This window comes from Lepidochelys olivacea (genome assembly GCF_965140295.1).
Source record: "Lepidochelys olivacea isolate rLepOli2 genome assembly, chromosome: 24".
Lineage (NCBI taxonomy): Eukaryota > Metazoa > Chordata > Testudines > Cheloniidae > Lepidochelys > Lepidochelys olivacea.
In genome coordinates this window covers 5,194,954-5,215,470 of record NC_140434.1, presented here as the reverse complement: position 1 = coordinate 5,215,470, position 20,517 = coordinate 5,194,954, and the positions used below count along the sequence as shown (strand labels likewise).

The 20,517-nt window shown below is 52.2% G+C and overlaps 1 protein-coding gene across 5 annotated transcripts in view; it reads right to left on the bottom strand.

The window, feature by feature from the left end:
- The window catches only part of SEMA4A (semaphorin 4A), a 43,705-nt gene that overhangs the window by 10,521 nt on the left and 12,667 nt on the right, over positions 1-20,517 (bottom strand). For 3 of the 5 annotated variants that reach the window (XM_084613727.1, XM_084613728.1, XM_084613729.1), the window contains 8 exons: positions 10,495-10,654; positions 5,719-5,879; positions 5,232-5,294; positions 4,334-4,432; positions 2,837-2,948; positions 2,326-2,442; positions 1,554-1,684; positions 127-296 (listed from right to left, as the gene is read on the bottom strand). In XM_084613727.1, coding sequence (XP_084469853.1) covers positions 127-296; positions 1,554-1,684; positions 2,326-2,442; positions 2,837-2,948; positions 4,334-4,432; positions 5,232-5,294; positions 5,719-5,879; positions 10,495-10,588 — 947 coding nt within the window. In that variant the 5' untranslated portion in view covers positions 10,589-10,654. Of the gene's footprint in view, positions 1-126; positions 297-1,553; positions 1,685-2,325; positions 2,443-2,836; positions 2,949-4,333; positions 4,433-5,231; positions 5,295-5,718; positions 5,880-10,494; positions 10,655-12,770; positions 13,073-20,517 lie in introns of those variants that run through there. The other 2 variants (XM_084613730.1, XM_084613726.1) reach the window with 1 other exon arrangement.

Here is a 20,517-nt window from a genome sequence, read left to right as displayed (position 1 = left end):
CAGACCCCACCCCCCAAAATGTCCTTCTTGCGATAGGGGACTTGTGGCTGTGCGGGCCTGGGAATACATGGGTCCTTGGGGGATTTCTGAGCCCTTTGGGCAGGAGAGGAAAGTTTCCTGCCTTACCATTGTGAAGTGAAGACTCCATAGAAGACGGCGCCCCCTCCTGGCTGGGGTAGGACAAAGGCGTGATGGATCACGTTGAAAGGGAAGTGTCCCGGCTGGAAGCACATCAGCTGGGCTTTCAGGAACGTGGTCCATTTCTTCTGCAGCACCTTCTCTCCTCCGACGTCATTCTGCAGGAGAGAGGAATGCCCGGTCACCCGGACCGGAGCAGGGCCTCTCCTTAAAGGGATGGCTGAGAGGACGGCTTGTCCTGGGGGTCAGCACGCAGCCATGCTGCCATTGTGCTGGTACAACTCCGGGTGTGTGTGCTGCCCCGGAAAGGGGAAGAGTTATTCTGAATGAAGGGAAGGTCTGAGAGGAAGGATGGCCCTGTGGGTAGACCCAAACTCAATCCCCTGCTCAAAATAAGAAGGGGGAGTTCTAGTGGTACAACTGTGGTGAGTAAACCAACCACCAGGCTCTGATCAGCTGATGTTCCAGACAATGATGTAATAAGCCCTCGTGCACAGTCAGTGAGATATGAGGAACTAAAAAGGTGGACACAAGCAGGAAACCACCCAGACAGTGGTAACGGGCTGTTAGGAGGCTCGTGGGCCAGCTTAAGATACAGGATTAATAGATTCCAAGGCCAGAAGAAACCACTGTGATCGTCTAGCCTGACCTCCTGTATAGAACAGGTCAGAGAGCTGCCCCAAAATCATTCCTCGAGCAGCTCCTTTTGAAAAAAATCCAATTTAAAAATGGAGAATCCACCATGACCCTGGGTCTTTTGTTCCAATGCTTAATTACATTCACTGTTAAAAATTGATGCCTTATTGCCTGTCTGAAATTGTTCGGCTTCAACTTCCAGCCATTGGCTCGTGTTAGACCTGTTCCTGCTAGACTGAAGAGCCCATCATCAAATATTTGTCCCCCACACAGATGCGTATAGACGGTGCTCACGCTGCCCCATAACCCACATGGAGCGATGGGGTCCGAATGCAGGGCGTGGCTGCAGGAACAGTTGCAGCGTGACCCTGAAAGGCAGCGGAGGCGGGCCAGCCAGCTGGTTCTTGGGCCCCAGGGAAATGGGGCAGCATCTGTCTATATCTGTAAATAAACAGGTGACACCAACCACCTTTCATCCAAATGGAACCGTCCCAGATTTTGGCTAGAGCCCAGCTCTGGGAGGGGGTAACTGAATTTTATTCTTCATCAATGTCAGTGTCTACTATGGTCCCATCAGCTACATCTATGCAAGGCCCCCGGCACAGCTCTGAAGGCAATCAAGCTGCCTAGATGCCACGGAAGGCAGAACGGAGGCCCTGTGTTACTGGTGGGTCAGTTGTCATCACCGGGGCAGGCCACAAGCAGGAGAGACCACAATGCGAGAGTACGAGACATAGGCGCACACGCGCTCCAAGAGCCAACTCGGGCCTGCTTCATACCTTGCACACACGAGCCACTCGGGAGACCATGAGCTTCTCAAAGAAATCAAACTCCTCGGCCGTCTCCTCAAAGAAGAAATAGACCTTCTCGTCTCCAGGGATGTTGGCGGAGGCCACGAAGCCCGCGTCGACTGTGGGGAGAAGGAGACCAGGCGGGTTAGATGCCGAATCCCTGCGCACTGCTTCCCAAGGGCAGATGGGGGGGGCATGTAAATATTCATGGGAGACGGTGGACTTGTTGCCTAGGAAACACATCCCTGAGGGCCAGTGGGCACCAGCCATTCGCCTGTTGGCTAATAGGTGACGGCGACCCGAGCAAAGAGTCCCTGGGCCTGATTCTCACTGATGTGAGGCCCTGTTAAGCAGCTAAAGGGCCTTAACGAGAGGGGGACTGGTCCCCTGAGAATCCTTCCTGAGCAGGGTCCTCCCTGGCCATCGTGGAGCTGCACCTGCCCCAGCTGAGGGGGCAGATTGTGGGCATGAGTAGAGTGCACTGTGCTGTGGTTATTCTCTGCTTTCCAGGGATGGCAGGGGGGCCACAGGGAGCCCAGTGTAAATTAGAGCAGCCCCGAGGCTGCTCTAACTGGCCCCGGAGCCAGCCTGAGCACAGCCTCAGTTCAAAGGGTGTTGCAGCCTCTCATCCCATCCCCACCAGGTAACAGAGTCAGGTCCTGTGTCTGGAAGACCATAAATGGGCAGCTGTCGATTTCAGATGCTACCTCAGCCCCTGCCCTTCCTCACAGCAGGAGCAGGCCCTCCTACCCATCCTCACCATTCAGCCACCTGAGGAAGGCATCGGTCTTCAGCAAGGTCCTGCTGCTCAGGGCGCGGGAGATTATGGGCTCGTTGCCTTGGAAGTTGTTCATGGTCCCCGTGTAGAGCTCCCCACCTGCAGGAGGAGAGAGGCGGTGAGGGAAGCCCAGGCCGGCAGCAGTGCCGGTGCCTCTGGGCTTGGTTATTTAGTCAGAGAGAGGTAAAGTGCTTTGAGACCTGGGACTCGTTATCCTGATGGATCAGAGTGGGATACCCGGGCATTGAGGGATAAACCTACATCTCTAAGACAGCATCAAAGGAAGACAGCAGGACCTTAAAGGCCTCTTTCAAGCCAGCCCCAGGCCTTTGAATCCTGGACTTGCTGCACCGAAGACATGGGACTTGAGGGTGCAGCTCAAGACCGAATCCTCTGCTTTGAGGCACTATAATGGTAGGGCTGCGGGTTCCACCTCCCTCCCCATCACGCAGTCACTGCGCAGCCCATGGTTTCCAACGGGCTCCATACTCACCCACCAGGATGGCCGTATACTTGTGGCTGGGGTCGAAGGGGCACTGTCCCTTCCCATCCTGGAGGAGGGGCTGCCCTTGGCTGACAGAAACCAGGCTGAAATTCTCCAGATTCTGCAAGGAATTAGAAATCAATCCATCAGTCGCAGGACAAGAACAAAGCAAACGGTGGTCGCTTGAGTTCAGTCTAGAGACAGATCCCCTCCAGGCAACAGGACGGGGGAATCCAACTTTCATAATAAAGATAACTCTCTATGTTATATTATAATCGATGCGTTTTACCAAGGAGGTCACCCACAGGCCAATGGCAGTGCCAGGAATGGAAGCCAGGTCTTCTGAGACCTGGCCCAGGGCTGTATCCATTACGCCACACTCATAATATAACCCCAATAAAGTCAAATTATAATGGAATCCCAATAACCAGGAACCCAAAATCAGGACACCTGTGAATTTTGGAAGAGAACCCAGGGTAGCTCAGATTAGCTCTCTCTTCTGGTGACTCTAAAAGAACAGGGCCAACTACTCTCAAACGTGGCCACTTGTTTTTGCATATCTACTTCTTTTTGGTTACGCAACTTGAGAAAATCAGAGGCCAGGTTTGAAAATGTTGACCCAGGTTCCTGTAAACTCACCACTTCTCCCGTAAACCCGGGCCTTTCATCTGGAAAGGAAAATAACCAGAAAATATAAGAGGCTGCTTAGCATACACACAGAGCCAACAGAGGGCAGCAAAGCCTCTTCTGTAGAGACTAGAATTCAAGTCCTGACTCTGAATAATAGAATATCAGGGTTGGAAGGGACCTCAGGAGGTCATCTAGTCCAACCCCCTGCTCAAAGCAGGACCAATCCCCAGTTTTTGCTCCAGATCCCTAAATGGCCCCCTCAAGGATTGAACTCACAACCCTGGGTTTAGCAGGCCAATGCTCAAACCACTGAGCTCTCCCTCCCCCACTCGCTCTGACCACTAGACCACACTACCTCTCAGAGCTAGAAATAGAACCCAGGAGTCCTGACTCCGCCCTCTTTGCTCTCTTGGTCTCCTCTCTCGCACACACATCATTGACAAGGTAGTCAATAAAGACCAGATTTTCCAGCGTTTAAGTGCTTAAAGATAAAGGTAGGCATTTATTGGGATCTTCAAATGCACCTAGGCACCTAATTCCCTTTGAAGACCAATGGGACTAAGATGCTACTGTAAATCCCAATAGGTGCCTAGCTGTGTCATTAGGTGCCTAAACCCCTTTGCCTTCTGTGTCCCGCCAGTCCGGGTCAGGATTTAGGTAACACTACACAGTGCAGTCTGGGGAACTGGAGGGCCAGAGAGAATCACAAGGTCTCTGTGTGGCCAGCAGCCTCAGTGTCAATCACAGACCAGACCTGCCTCTTCTGTGAGCCTTGGCCCATTTCCGGAATGCAGGCTCTGACGCGATGTGCCGGGTGAAACTCAGACATAAGGTGCTGGAGTCAGAGCTTCCCGCCAGCCCAACGCAGACACTCACAATGTAAGAGCAGCTGGGGCTGAAGGCATAGGTCCCACAGGTGTACAGGTGAGTCTGATTCACTGGCTCTAGGACACGGATGAAGTTGAAGCACTCTGTCTGTGGGAGAAAAGCACATGCCACTTAAAAAACAACAGCTCAGATTTCAGGTTGCTTCACGGGCTGCACAGAACAGGGTCACTATGCTCAGCACTGACATGCAGCCACCTCTGGGGTGGAATGCAGCCGTGATTTAACAGCAACATCTCATTGGGATCACTTACCCATAATTAAAATGCAGCCACTTCTGGGGTGGGACTTAGCAGCAGTTCAATAACACAGAGCAATGCTACACAGGGATCACTAGTCAGCATTAAACAGCATCCACCTCTGAAGTGGAACGTGACAGCTGTTCAACAGCGCATAGCAATGCTGCACAGGGATCACTCACCCAGCCCTAAAAAGCAGCCACCTCTAGAGTGGAGCATTATAGCTGTACAGTTTAGGAGAAGAAGAACACGACCAAGCTGAGCTGCAAGGGGAAGTTAGGGAGGCAAATGAAGAGTTAGCCAGGACACCAGGATTAACACCCCCATGCATGGGATGTTTTAAAAGACCCCAAGCACAAGCCAGCGCCCCCGGGACCCCACGCTGAGACCCTGAGAAGAATGCCACCTAGTCCACCAGCAAGCACTATTGCTTCCTTTGCAAGTTGTGGGAGTGAGAAACCAGGCTCAGGAATTGCACCTGGCTTGACACCACCTCTCACGGCACCACAAAGCACCCACCCACCCCAGCACCCACCCCTCAGCATTGTCGCCAGCTCTCCACGCCCTCCATATACACTCCAAGACTAACTGTGCCCTCGAGGGGCATAATACAACCCACACCAGCATCAGCATCTCCCCCAGCTCCTTACCAGATTGCTTTTCTTCTTAAAGACACACTCCTGCTTTTTTTCAGGCACGGGTTGCCACACTATCTGTAAGGGGGGGAAAGAGAGAGATTCTTCAAAGTTTGGGAGGAAGATTCCACCTGGAGAAAAGGTCAAGAGCCTGTAAAAGTGCACTGGAAGGAAAGGAAGCTGCTGAGAGCAAAATTCTCAGGGAGGGGAGTATGATCTAGTGGTCAGAGCAAGGGGGTTAGGGAGTCAGGACTCTTCACTTCAGTTCTGTTCTCTCTAGAGGCTTCTGCTTAAGGTTCAAAGCACTTTACCAACATTCATGAATTACAACTCACAATTCCTGAGTAACATTATCCCCACTTTACAGATGGGGAAACTGAGGCATGGGAAGAGGAACAGAACCCAGATCTGACTTCCACTTGCCCCGCCTCCAGGATCAGCTTGCCTCCCTCCTGCGCCCCAAATGCTCCCCACTCTCTGGGGAAGGCCGAGTTCTACTCACTGAGCCTGTCAGCTCCATGGACCCAGCACTGTCCACCCGGAGGGAGAGGATGGTATCTCGAGCTCCCACATACAGAGTGCCTTCATCTTCGCTCAAGAGGAAAGTATCATAGTGGAAGGTTCCATCCTGGCTGAAGCTGGTTAGGGTCCTCCGGGGGTCTCCTGGCAGGGATCAAACAGTGCATGGTGGATGATACTTAGCACCTATATAGCACAACGTGGGTCCTATATACCATACAGAAGCACCCACATACTGTAAACTGGCACCTATATGCCACAGCTTGGCATCTATATTCCATAACTCAGCACCGTATATGTAAAGTGGCACCTGTACAGAATAGCCTTAGAGTTGGTTGAAAATTTCCCAACAGAATGGGGGTGGTTTTTTTTGTCAGAAACATGCTGATTTCCACAGAATTTCATTTTTTTATGAAAAATCACCTAAACAAAGTGTTTTGATCATGCAACAGAATGCTCTGTTTTCTTTTGTTTCACAATTTATTTGATATGATTTAAAACAATCAAAATCAATTGACTCGAAAAAATTAAAAAAAAATTCATTTAGGAGGAATTGTTGAAATTCTACGTTTCATTCCCATTCGGAACAAAAAACAATTTTGAAATGGCAGAACTTCCTGCTAAAACCAGAAACGTAACTTCCCCCAAAATGCTACATAACACGTATGTGTTGTAACATAGCGTCTATCATAAGAACAAAAGAACGGCCCTACTGGGTCAGACCAAAGGTCCATCTAGCACAGTGTCCTGTCTTCTGACAGCGGCAAATGCCAGGTGCCCCAGAGGGAATGAACAGAACAGGGAATCAATCATCAAGTGATCCATCCCCTGTCATTCATTCCCAGCTTCTGGCAAATATATCACAACTTACCATGTATATGTTGTAACATAGCATCTGTATACAGCAACTTACATGTATATACCATAACTTAGCATCTATATGCCATAACGTAATACATATGCGTGTACCATAAGAGAGCATGTATGTGGTACAGTGGCGAAGGCTCTGGACCAGTGGTTCTCAAAGCCAGTCCGCTGCTTGTTCAGGGAAAGCCCCTGGCGGGCTGGACCGTTTTTTTTTACCTGCCGCATCCGCAGGTTCGGCCGATCGCAGCTCCCACTGGCCGCGGTTTGCCGCTCCAGGCCAAAGGGGGCTGCGGGAAGCAGCGCGGGCCAACCGCTGCTCTGGATTACGACTCAGGAGATCTGGATTCTAGTCCAGTCTCGGCTGGAGACCCACTGGGTGACCTGGAACAAATCATTTCCCCTCCCACATTTGGTTTGCCTTGCGTATGGAAGCACCACAGGGCGTGGCCTGGCTCTCACTGTGTGTCTGTACAGCTCCTAGCGCAATGGGGCTCTGATCTCAGTGAAGGCCTCTTGGAGATAATGCAGATAAATAATAAACGCATGTACTGTAACAGAGCACCCATATATTGAAACATAGCATATCTCTCTCTATAAACACACTCGGTAACTTAGAACCTACATACTGTAATGTAGCATATATAGACCACAACTTGGCACCTATATACTGTAACATAACCTAGATACTGCAACTTAGTGCCTATGTAATGTAATGTAGCATGTTATATCCCATAGACTTCCAGTGCTCTTGGGGTCTGACCCAAAGCCCACTGAAGTCAAAGGAATTGACGCGGAGAGGGGGTTGGAGCAGGCTCTGTAGGCTGTATGACACTGGCAGAAGGAGCAGCCAGCACATGGCAGTGGAAATGGCCCTGGAGCCGGTGCTGCTGCTGGCAGGACCCTACAAAGGGCCTGGGGGAAGAGCGTGGCCTTTTCTCAGCAGCAGCAGGCTGCGGGTGGGTGGGAAAGAGGAAGGCGGTGACTGCTGGTGACTCAGTAGGGGGTGCTTTTCCCTTAGAGGCAGTGCTGACCCCAATGCCCCAGCCCGGTGCTGCAGGGGGCGGGGTGGGGGCTCAGCAGGGGCGCTCTCCCCTCTGTTCCCACCTCAACGTGGAGTTAGGGAGTGCTGAGCTGCCAGAAGGATGAGACAGAAATAACGAGGACTGGCTCATTTGTGATCATTGAAGATCCTGCAGTGTTTTTGCAAGGGTGAAGTCTTGACAAGGGGATGCAGATTCAGCCTAGAATACTATAAATACGTTTCCTGAAGGCCTCAGAGAACTGGAAACACTTCCCTGGCCATTACTGTTTATTTATATATACCGAAAGCAAATAGACAAAAAAAAGTCCCCGGTGGCATTTGCATCCCAAATTGCAGCCATGTCCTAGGATTGTGTGTGTTTGCTCTGCAGAATCACAGAGATGAACAGCAGGAAGGGACCTCCCAAGATCATCTAGTTCAGCCCCACCCTCCCCCGCCCCCTGAACAGAAACTGACTAGATCCCAAAGCCAAAGTGACTTGTCTATTTCCAGAGCTGAAGCAAAAAACAAAACCAAACCAAAGGGTGAAATAAGAATATTAGATCTTGCTAAACTCTTATTGATTTAATAACCTACCACAGGGAAGGGAAATTGTTTTATTAAAATATGCGGGTGGAGGGGAGGCCTGATCCTCACTACTCTGGCAGCATAACACGAGAGCCAATGTCATTTACACACCACTTTGAGGCCCCTTTTACTCTGCTCGAATGAGGTAAAGGAGTCAGGCTGAGTATCAGGCTCATTATTTTATTCTGGACAAATTCCAACTCCTCTAATTACAACCCTGCCTCCAGCTATTAGGAAGCATTGCCTGATACTCAGCCTGACTGTTCCTTTGCTCCATTTTCTGTTACTCGGAGCAAGGATTCTGTAACGCCGGCATTGGACATGGACTCAGGGGTTCTATTCCTGGCTTTCAGGAACTCGCTTCAGTCCAGATCCTCAACGATATTTAGGCACCTAACTCCCTTGGTCTAGGTGCCTAAACACTTTTGGGAATCTGGGCCTTAATGTCTCAGTTTCCCATCTGTAAAACTGGGAGAACAATCCTTCCTTTCTCCCACCCTCAGCCTGTCTTGCCTATTTAGCTTATAAGATGTCCAGGGCAGGGACTGTCTCTCACTGTGTCTATGCAGCTCCTAGATTGGATCCTCTAGGTGCTACCAATAATAAATACTCCTTGCTAAACCCTCTCAAACCATCCTGTTTCCTTGACATTCAAGTGCTTGTTAGATGCTTGTCCTCTCTTGCCAAGTCAGTCATATTTAGCTCTTCTCATCTCCCCTCCTAAATCAGGTCCGTCTCCCGCACCCAACAATCCCTTCCCAGCTCAGCGGAAACCGCATGATATTTCTTTTCTTTTCAGAAGGAGCTGAAAGGCGACCGGGTTTAATAGATGGCTGCTCGCTAGAGAGGCTGCAGCTGGAATTTGTTTTCATGGGGTGCCAGCGGATGCGGGGGTAATTATAAGCATTCCCCGGAGCTCTGGTGTGTACTGCCTCTGGGTTTGGAAAAGGAAGAATGCATTCGCTTTGTACAATCAGGGCCTGATCCAAAGTTGGTGGAAAGACTTACGTCACCACAGCCCAAAGGGACCATTGCGATCATCTACTGTGACCTCTTGCCCAGGGCAGGCTAGCTAGAGAATGTCAGACTTCCAGGCCAGTTCCTTGGGGTAGGAAAACTGGGCCCATCTGGGATTTGAACTCAGGCCCGTTCAAGCCACTGGCAACCCCTGTGGGCTTTGTATCAGTTCCTTGGTGTGCTGACAGCTGCTCCTTTGGTCTATAGCATCTCCAACTCTCCCGACTGTGAATATCATCGTTGTTGCCCCAATGGGAACCCTGAGGTACAGAGAGCCAGCCAGCTCTACGAATAGAACCCAGGTGTCCTGGCAGCCAGTCCTGCCTAGCTCCAGCCTTGGATAGGGGCTGGATTGCCAGTCCCAGGGTGCTCTCTGTAGGAGCTGGGGAGGAGCAGCAAGGGCAGAAACATAGCAAGCTCCCCATGCACTCACTGTGCCCCTGCCCCCCCCATGGCTCCACTCCCTAAATACTTCATGCACTTGGCTCACACTGGCACACCGCTCCCCCCAAGCAGCTCCCTCCCATCCCCTGCCCCGTCTTCCCTATTGGAGGCCACGATGCCGTGTGAGCAAGGCTGGCTCAGCACGGCCCTGTGGAGACCACTTTCTACAGCCCCCATTGGCTCTGATCTAAAGTCCAGCAGGAGCCTTTCCACTGAATCCAGTGGGCCCTGGATCAAGCCGCAGGGTGAGCCCTGCCGGAAGGTGGCATCAATGTTAGGCCCACGATGCCCCAAGCCGGGGCACAGGGATAGAGTTCAGGATCTGAACTCACATCTTCCCCCTCCATCCTCCCTCCGAAGCACCTGCCTCCATCCCCTTCTCAACCTTGCAGGGGAAAAGCAGCTTCCGAGATCAGAGCCCTGCTCTTTACATGTGCCGCATCGACAGGGAAATATGAGATGCCCCCCCTCACCCCCAGCCATTTCGCAGCCCCCCAGTCCTGGCTACAGGCAAGGAGCCTCTCTCTCTGCCGGCGCCCCGTGCCCCTCCCCCCGGGCCTGGGAGGCTGACAGTGGGCCATTCGGAGGGGCGCCGTTCTCTCCTTCTCTTCCTTTAACCCCTTTCTTCATTTCCTCCTTCCAACGGTCTCTCTCGCTTTGCTTTCTCCATTTTATTTATTCTCGCTGCCGTGTCTGTCCAGGCCCGTCTGTCTGTCTTTGCACTCTTCTTTCCTTTTCTTCCTTCCTTCCTTCCCACCACCCCTCTTTTCTTGCTTTCTCATCCATCCATCCTTCTTTCTCCCCCGAGCCCCCTTTGCTCACCTCTTGGGAAGGTGACCCTGGGAAGCAGATCTGCACACAGGAAGGTGGCGGGCATCACCAAACTACACAGGAGGCAGAGCGCCCGGCCGGGCATGGCTGGTTATCTGCAAAGGGTGAGGCCCTCGGTGAAATGTGCAGGGGCCCGGCCCCAGCTGTTGAGCTGTCAAGAAAGCAGGATGGAGAGAGATGGTTGAAACGAGCGAGGTAACCACATGAAAGAGTCCCCGCCCCAGCCTCCCACCTGGAGCGGAAGCGCTCGGCTGGAGAGAGGGCTGTATGCAGTCATGCTTCACCGGGGCAGAGCTTTCTGCACCTTCGCGCCACCACGGGAGCCCCGCAGGCAGCCGCAGCATCAGGGAGGAAAGAAGCCTTTCCAGCTGAGAGCGGGGCCGGCATGGGGCCATGGTGATACTGGGAGGCTGACCCAGGTGGCAGGAGATGCCAAGGAGAAGCCTCTCGGGGCTTGATTCTCGGCGGTTCGGCTCCTGCTGCTGGGGCAAGATGGATGCGGGAGATGCCTTTAAGCCTTTGCACCCCTCATGTTCTGGGACTGTGCAGGGCTCCACCCAGCACCCCCGTATCAATTGGAGCAGCCTCAAGGCTGTTCTAACTTACACTCTGCCCACTATAGGCCCTGGGAATCAAAGAAGAGCTCACAGCACTCCGGCCACACCCCCTATGCTGGGTGGGTGTGTCATGCGTGTCCCCTCCAGTCCACATACAAGATAATAGCCTACTGCCACTGCCAGTTGATGGGGCAGCTTTTTTAGCTCAGGTTGGTGCCATCTTCGCACCCAGACTAACTCTTCCTGTAGTGGTGCCCAGGTCAGGACCCCCCCCCACCCCAAGCCGATGCTTACACAGTGTTCCTGTCCTCATCACATCCCAAGCCCCTCTCTGCCATCCCTCCTCTTGCTCCCGAAACCTGATTCCCCCTCCCCCCCCCGTCGCTCAACTTGTTTCTCATGCTCTTTTCGGCGGTGGGGAGCCCTTTATGGAGACTATATGGCCAAGCTGCCCGGATCCCGCTTGCCCTCCCCAAAGGGTTGGGGAATGTGTGTTCCTGGCCTTGATGATCTTTTGGGCCAGATCCAAGCCCCAATCCAAAGCCGGCTGAAGTGGGAGCTTTTCCACTGACATCCCCAGTGGGCTTCGGATCAGGCCTTCTGGCCCCTCCCTGGCATGAGCCCTGCAGCCCCAGCATTTCAGAAACACCTCACAGAACCGCCGGACACTGCTGGGGGCTGGGTCGAGGCAGGCATTTGCATCCGGGGCTCCCAGGAGGTGGCAAATTCCCCAAGCGCTCCAGTGAGTGGAGCTCGAAAGCCACCGACAGCTGAGTGACAGGCTGACCCGGGCCTCAATGCTGTCTCCACACACAGTCCTTCCTCCTCCTCCTCCTCCTCTGCACCCCAGCCAGATTGCAGCAACTGCAGCTGCTAAGCTGAGATGTTGCCCCTGTTGCTGGAAACGGTGTGGAAAGAGGAGGTTGTGAAATGTGGGGCACTCGCACGGCTCCCCTGGGGGCAGGAAATGATCGACCCTGACCGTGCTCAAAGCCACTCTGGCCCCTGCCTAACCTAGAACCTCCCCAACCCCTGAAATGCAGCCGGAGGCAAGGCAGGAAGATGCCTCAGTGCCCACCCCCAGTGCCCTGGCAGGGCCCTACTGTCCCAGCTCTGGGCAAGAGAGGTAATCCCCGCCCCGAGCTGTTTGTTACTCTGCCAAGCCGCAGCCTCATCCCGCCTTGCAACTCTAAACCTTGTTCTCTCCTCTGCATGAACGGCAGCTAATAAACCAGAGGGTGGGGATGGGTGTGTGTGTGGGGGGGCAAATGCAGCCCTGGGGTAACTGCACTGACTGCAGGGTGCTTAAGCCAGCAAGGACTGGCCCGTAGACCAGCAAGGTGACGCCCAGACCCCAAGCTGTACACACAGACCACATGCTAGCGTGGGACAGGACCCGGCGCCTGATGCTGCGGGGGCCCAGGGGCGGGAGGAGGGATTTTTAAAAAGGAGAAAGAAAAGAAAACCCCTCCCTTCAAATACCAGCTCTGAAAGTGCCCCCATGCCCCGTGTTTCTAGCAGAGAGTGGAAGCCCCTTCAAGTCCCCTCTCTATCCCTCCGTCCTGGATCCCCTTGCCTGGCGCTACTGTATAAGAGATTCTGCTCTCAGCACCCAGTGCAGAGCCGCTCCCCCTGGGCCCAGCGCCCCCCGAGCTCTGCCTCGGATCCCTGCAGAGCGGGATCTGGCTGCTCATTCTCCAGCGAAATTACCTCTCCTGGGGCTGAGGTCAGAGGGCACAGGCGGAATTAGCGCAGACTTTCGGCCAGCATCATCCATTGGCAGCTAAGCCCCTGGTAGATCCCCCCAGCGCTGCATGGATGGACTCCCTGGTCGGTGCCCGGTGCCCATTGGAGACGTCCTGGGGTGGCCTCTGGGCCCATGGGATTGGAATGACGAGCCCAGCTCCAGCTGGAGGGGCTGGCTCCTGGGTTCACTCTGCTCCCAGACGTGGCCTCGGTTCCTTCCCCTCCTGGGCTCCTGTCCAACACTAGGGCCGGGGAGCTGAGGCTGTTTCAAGTCTCCAGCTCACACTGGCAGCTGCCTGGGCTGGGGAGGGGAAGGGCACAGCTAGATCGGTGTCACAGTGAGTCAGGGAACCAGAAAGTCCAGCCTCCCGGACTCATCCTGACAGCTCAGAGACCTTCCCCTGCTCCCCCCAGCCAGGCAGAAAGCAGCTTCCTTGGGTGGTTGCTTTGATAGGAAACAAGAGCTTTTAAAGGAGGTGGCATGGCCCAGCAGATGGAGCAGGAATGGGGGCCAGGATGCCTGAGTTCTATTCCCAGCTCTGGGAGAAAATGTGGGCTAGAGGTTAGAGCAGGGGGACTGGGAGTCAGGACGCCTGGGTTCTATGCCTGACCATTGGACGGGGAGTGGGGTCTAGTGGTTAGAGTGGGGGGGCACTGGGAGTCAGGACGCCTGGGTTCTATTCCTGACTCTGGGAAGGGAATGTTGTCTAGCGATTAGAGTGGAACTAGCAGCTCCCGGACTCCCTTCTCAGCTTTGCCACTGTATGAACTGGGGCAAGGGATAGCCAGTCCATGCCTCAGTTTCCCCATCTGTACGACAGGGATAATGATGGTGCTTGCCTTCTGAGGGTCAGCGACTGCCAACACAGCACCTTGAAGCATCGAGCAGCTGCACAACAAATGTTTATCAAGCCAGAACCCCCAAACCTTTCCAGTCTCAGGCCAGGTCTACACAGGCAAAACGCACCTAGAAGGGATCCAGCCGTACCAGCACAGCTGATTCTTTTCCTGGCATAGCTTATTCCACCCCCCCGCCCCCTGCCCTGGGCAAAATAAGCTATCCCAGTGCAAAGTGCAGTTGGGCTGGTCTAGCTGCATCTCCTCTATCGGCTCCTGCTGGTCAGGGATCTCACCTCTTCATGCCCCTGACCGACAGAGCTGTGCCGGCAGCAGCCCCTGGGGCAGACCTGGCCTTAGACATGATGGAAAATGTTCCTCGCCCATCCAAAGTAACAAAATCCCTCACCCTGGGTGAGCCGACTACTGCGAGGCTCGGAGACGCGCTATCCGTAAGTATTTATGGTTAATTACAACCATTGTACTAACACTAACAGGCCAGCGCATAAGCCCTGGCCCCTCCCAATTCTCCACCAGGCACTTTCCAGTAGACTGTTATTTACAAGCTGTCTGTCTAAGCACCTTTGGAGTGTAACTCATCTCCCACCCAAAGCCTTTACCAGGAGCGTGCTGAGCCCATGGAGAGCTGTACCAGGGGGTTTGCTGCTGCCTACAACCCTCAGCAGTTCTCGAGGCAGGGATTATTAGCTCCATTTTACAGATAGGGAAACTGAGGCACAGAGCCGCGCCTCCATCTGCTCAACGTCACACAGAGAGTCAAAAGAGGAGCTGGGTATAGAACCCAGGTGACCAGGCTACTGGTCCTCCAAACTCTAACCACTAGACAAGACTCTCCCAGAGACTGGAAGAGAACCCAGTTGTCCCGACTTTCTGTTGCTCGTCTAAGCATGCCTCCCCAGACCAGGGCACAGAAGTCAGGAGTCCTCATCCACTCTAACCGCTAGATCACATTCTCCCCGGAGCTGGGAACAAGACCCAGGAGTCCTGGCTCCCAGACCTCACTTCCTTTCCACTCAGCCATTGCTGGTGTGCTGCGAGAAGTCATAAAATGGAACCGCCCCTTCCCCAAGAACTGGGTTTCAACGAGTCAGCTGCACTGATCTGGGTGCTCGGTCTGTGACGGAGGAGGCAGAGACTGCTCAGGCCAGCCGGATCTCGCCCTGCCCAGCAGTGCCCCACTGTTACCCTGATCAGAGCTCCTTTGCAGAGCTTCCGCAGATATCTACAGAGCGTCTGCTGTACCTGGGGGCCCTGGGAGAGCACCCAGGTGTGTGGGAGTGATTTGGAGTGAACCTGTCTATTTGCCCAGCTGATCCAGCTGAGGCGTGTGCTGCAACAGCTGGATCTGTCATCAGCTGCAAATTAAACAGGAAGAAGAAACTGGAACAAAGGGCTGGAGAGCAGAAGGGTGGAAAACACCCTGTAGAAACAAATCACGGGTTGGACACCTGCCCAGCAGCGGGTGTGGCCAGCTAACACCTCCACCCACAGCCCGCGGGTGCAGCCTTGGCATGCCTGTTCGATCGAGACCAGTTCTGGGCCTGATTCTTATTGGCACTAAGGCTCCTTTGCTAGAGCAGAATGAAAACAATTGGGAATGTTTTTCCCCACGGGGCGGGGGCCGGGGAGAGAATACATTTTCAACAGAAATTTAAATCCTGAAAAATGCTGATTTGGAAACGCTGCTGTGGCACCTCATGGGGGTTGTAGTCCAGCTGCTGCATGCTCCCACTCTCCTTTATAGGCCAGGCTTCCTGGTTGGACTACATCTCCCATGATGCATCACAGTGTCCCTCCCCTCTTGGAGAGGGGAGGGGGTTTATCATGGGAGCCCCTGGCCCTGGTGTGATTGCAGAGTCATTGGCCATTATCTTTGAAAACTCATGGCGATCGGGGGAGGTCCCGGACGACTGGAAAAAGGCTAATGTAGTGCCCATCTTTAAAAAAGGGGAGAAGGAGGATCTGGGAACTACAGGCCAGTCAGCCTCACCTCTGCCCCTGGAAAAATCATGGAGTAGGTCCTCAAGGAATCAATTCTGAAGCACTTAGAGGAGAGGAAAGTGATCAGGAACAGTCAGCATGGAGTCACCATGGGCAAGTCATGCCTGACTAATCTAATTGCCTTCTGTGATGAGATAACTGGTTCTGTGGATGAAGGGAAAGCAGTGAACGTGTTGTTCCTTGACTTTAGCAAAGCTTTTGACACTGTCTGCCACAGTATTCTTGCCAGCAAGTTAAAGAAGTATGGGCTGGATGAATGCACTATAAGGTGGATAGAAAGCTGGCTAGATTGTCGGGCTCAACGGGTAGTGATCAATGGCTCCATGTCCAGTTGGCAGCCGGTATCAAGTGGAGTGCCCCAAGGGTCGGTCCTGAGGCCGGTTTTGTTCAATATCTTCATAAATTATCTGGAGGATGGTGTGGATTGCACCCTCAGCAAGTTTGCAGATGACACTAAACTGGGAGGAGAGGTAGATACGCTGGAGGGTAGGGATAGGATACAGAGGGACCTAGACAAATTGGAGGATTGGGCCAAAAGAAATCTGATGAGGTTCAACAAGGACAAGTGCAGAGTCCTGCACTTAGGATGGAAGAATCCAATGCGCTGCTACAGACTAGGGACCGAATGGCTCGGCAGCAGTTCTGCAGAAAAGGACCTAGGGGTTCCAGTGGACGAGAAGCTGGATATGAGTCAACGGTGTGCCCTTGTTGCCAAGAAGGCCAATGGCATTTTGGGATGTATAAGTAGGGGCATTGCCAGCAGATCGAAGGACGTGATCGTTCCCCTCTATTCAACATTGGTGAGGCCTCATCTGGAGTACTGTGTCCAGTTTTGGGCCCCACACTACAAGAAGGATGTGGAAAAATTGGAAAGAGTCCAGCAGAGGGCAACAAAAATGATTAGGGGTCTAGAACACATGACTTATGAGGAGAGGCTGAGGGAACTGGGGATGTTTAGTCTACGGAAGAGAAGAATGAGGGGAGATTTGATAGCTGCTTTCAACTACCTGAGAGGTGGTTCCAAAGAGGATGGCTCTAGACTGTTCTCAGTGGTAGAAGATGACATGACAAGGAGTAATGGTCTCAAGTTGCAGTGGGGGATGTTTAGGTTGGATATTAGGAAAAACTTTTTCACTAGGAGGGTGAAACACTGGAATGCATTACCTAGGGAGGTGGTGGAATCTCCTTCCTTAGAAGTTTTTAAGGTCAGGCTTGACAAAGCCCTGGCTGGGATGATTTAATTGGGGATCGGTCCTGCTTTGAGCAGAGGGTTGGACTAGATGACCTCCTGAGGTCCCTTCCAACCCTGATATTCTATGATTCTATGAACATTTCCAACTTGAAATATTTTGGTTTTCAGGTCTTAGGTCTCCTCTATACACAGATTTTTTACTAGTAATAGCCAGTTTAAATGAGAACCAGGCCCTCTCTCTTGAGACCCATGGGAAGAACCATCTTGGTCTAGCAAAACACACCCGGAACATGGCTTTTCTTGCATAATAAGCATAACATTGTGGTTAAGATACAGGAGTGAAAGGCAGGAATCCTAGGTTCTTTGCCTGGCTTGGCCACTCTGCTGCCATGTGGCCCGGGGATAGTCATGTCACCTCTCCATGCCTCAGTTTCCCCAGGAGTAAAATGGGGATCATCCAACCTCTCAAAAGGGCTGAGCCCTCAGTTAGAAGCTGTAAAGCATCATTACTTTCCCAACACCCATAACGATCCCTGGCCATTCTCTGGCCTCTGTCATTTCAGAGCCTCAGAGCCCTTTCCACAAAGTCAGCAAGTTTCTCAACAGCTGTGTGTGGGAGACACGTATTAGCATTGCAATGCACAGGCGGGGAAATGGAGGCAGAGAGCAGGTTCCAGGAAGCCAGCATTAGGCTATTCAAATCCCGTAAGGGCCTTTTAACAAGACTCGGTGGTTTTTGGTGGGAAAGGTGCAAAAAGTCTGGTTTGTTCTGAGAACATTCAGGTTGGGAGACACCCCGGGTGGGATTCTGGCGCCATTCCAAAACTCCCACTGACTTCAAGGCGGCCAGGATTTCACTCCTTATCTTTTGGCAGCACACGCTCATCGTCCTTGTCTTGGGAGACTGGTGCAAGCTACACTCAGGATCAAACCAATCCCAGCCAACACAGCTGCAAGCTATCGTTAACTTTCATTCCACCCATTTGAACTCTTTTCCACTGGTGTTACGCGCATGTACCTGGATAAAGGTGGGGACTTGGCCAAGGTGATACAGTGAGTCAGTGGCAGAGGTGGGGATGGAACCCAGGAGTCCTGATTTTCATGCCTTTCCAGAGGCAGAGGTAGAATCCTGGAGTCTTGAATCCCAGCTCACTGCTGTAACCACTAGACCCCACTCCCTTCCCAGAGCAAAAGCTACAACCCAGGATCCCTTACACCCATCCTCCGTGCTCTAACCACAAGGAAAGTGAGGAGTCCTGATTCCCAATCCTCTGCTCCAAGCACTAGACCACATTAAAAACGCTTAGTGCCTCGGTTTCCCCTAACAAAATGGAGCAGAATTCTCACCCTTAGGCGACACTTTTAGATCCTTGCATGAAAAGAACTCCCACTTGCAAAGTACACTCAGCATTATTATCATAGCTGGCAGCTGTTTGTTCATCTTTATCCATCCCTGTTCTCCCTTAGCCATGAAGGCACAGCACTGCACCTTCATCCTCCACCCCGCCATTTCCCCATGGTGCTATAGATCCAAGCCATTTCCCTGATGCAATGTCCCTCCACGGCATCGGTCTGCAGGGAACGGCCTGATGCTTCCACCTCAGATCATCCGTCCAGAGCAGGAACAAGAGGGCTGCGCCCCTTCTGCATGTGATGTATCAGAACAGGTTCGTGTCCCTTTAAATAGTTTTGCAAACCAGCTGGCTTCTAGAGCACAGAACACGATGAGCGCCACTGTGGGGCTCACACACTATTTAAAGGGATACTACCTCATTCTGATACACTACATTGCTCAGCCTTTTGTTGCCCCTAATGGGAAATGCTCTTCACTGATCAGAAGGAAATGACTGAGGATCAAGGCCTGTTAGGCACCTTGCTCGCCTGCCTTAGCCGACTGCTAGCAGCTAGTTAGGCCCTGAGCTCTGAGGAGAGGTTCCAGGAAAGGGGCATATAGCCCTAGCTGGCTTTGACATGAGAACGGCTATGGGCCAGCTTTCCCCTTTGAGGAGCCGATCGCAGGGATGTGTGTGGTTGAGCGCATTGTCTGAACGCTGGGAAGGAGGGGGGGACCCCCGCATTTGCTATTCGGCCGGGACAGAAAGCTCCTTGTGACACAGAAACTAGGTTACTCTGCCCTGGAGCCGTTGGCTGAGAAACAAGGCCCCAGGGAGGTTTAAATTATTCCCATTGTTCTGCGCTGGTGCAAAGCCACAAATGGAGAGTGATGGCGGGGGGAGGGGGGTGGAGCTTGGTCCTCAGTGATGGTAGGACCCCTCCGGCATCCACAGGGGCCTTAAAGTGGGTGGAAGAAGCCCCCTCAAAATCCCCCATACACAGATGGCTTCCCTGACCTGTGTGGAGCTGGCTTTAGGGTTAAATGCCTGCAAGCAGCATGAGGCCTCCTTAAAACCACCATAACAGAGGCGCGTCCCCCTGAATCAGAACAGACAGTAAGAGGGCCAAACGAATGCCATGTAACCACGGCGAAACAGCTGACTAACAGAGGCCATTGGAGGCAGAAAGGCCCCCCTTAAAATGTGGATGTCAAATCCCAGTGAGGCTAATAGGAGGGTGCATGAACTCCAGCTGGTTAAGTGTAAAAGTACAAGGCAGGCCAAGAAGGAATCTGAGAAGCAACTTTAGACGCAAAAACTAACTGTAAGAATTTTTTTTTTATAAAAACAAAAGGAGGACTTGTGGCACCTTAGAGACTAACCAATTTATTTGAGCATAAGCTTTCGTGAGCTACAGCTCACTTCATCAGATGCATACTGTGGAAAATACAGAAGACGTTTTTATACACACAAACCATGAAAAAATGGGTGATTATCACTACAAAAGGTTTTCTCTCCCCCCACCCCACTGTCCTGCTGGTAATAGCTTATCTAAGATAAGCTTATCTAAGATATCTTATCTTATCTAAGATAAGCTTATCTAAGATAAGCTATTACCAGCAGGACAGTGGGGTGGGAGGAGGTATTGTTTCATATTCTCTGTGTATATATAAAGTCTTCTGCAGTTTCCACGGTATGCATCCGATGAAGTGAGCTGTAGCTCACGAAAGCTCATGCTCAAATAAATTGGTTAGTCTCTAAGGTGCCACAAGTACTTCTTTTCTTTTTAAGGGGAAATAGGTTACCTTGCATAATGACTTAGCCACTCCCAGTCTCTATTCAAGCCTAAGTTAATTGTATCCAATTTGCAAATGAATTCCAATTCAGCAGTCTCTCGCTGGAGTCTGGATTTGAAGTTTTTCTGTTGTAATATCACAACTTTCATGTCTGTAATCGCATGACCAGAGAGATTGAAGTGTTCTCCAACTGGTTTATGAATGTTATAATTCTTGACATCTGATTTGTGTCCATTTATTCTTTCACGTAGAGACTGTCCAGTTTGACCAATGTACATGGCAGAGGGGCATTGCTGGCACATATCACATTGGTAGATGTGCAGGTGAACGAGCCCACCTTGATTATCATACACATTGTAAGGAGAGCCCCAACAGGAGACTGGGTTTTTTGTGGGGGGTATGTGGGGAGGGAGAAAACCTGGATTTGTGCTGGAAATGGCCCACCTTGATTATCATACACATTGTAAGGAGAGTGATCACTTTACATAAGCTATTACCAGCAGGAGAGTGGGGTGGGGGGAGAGAAAACC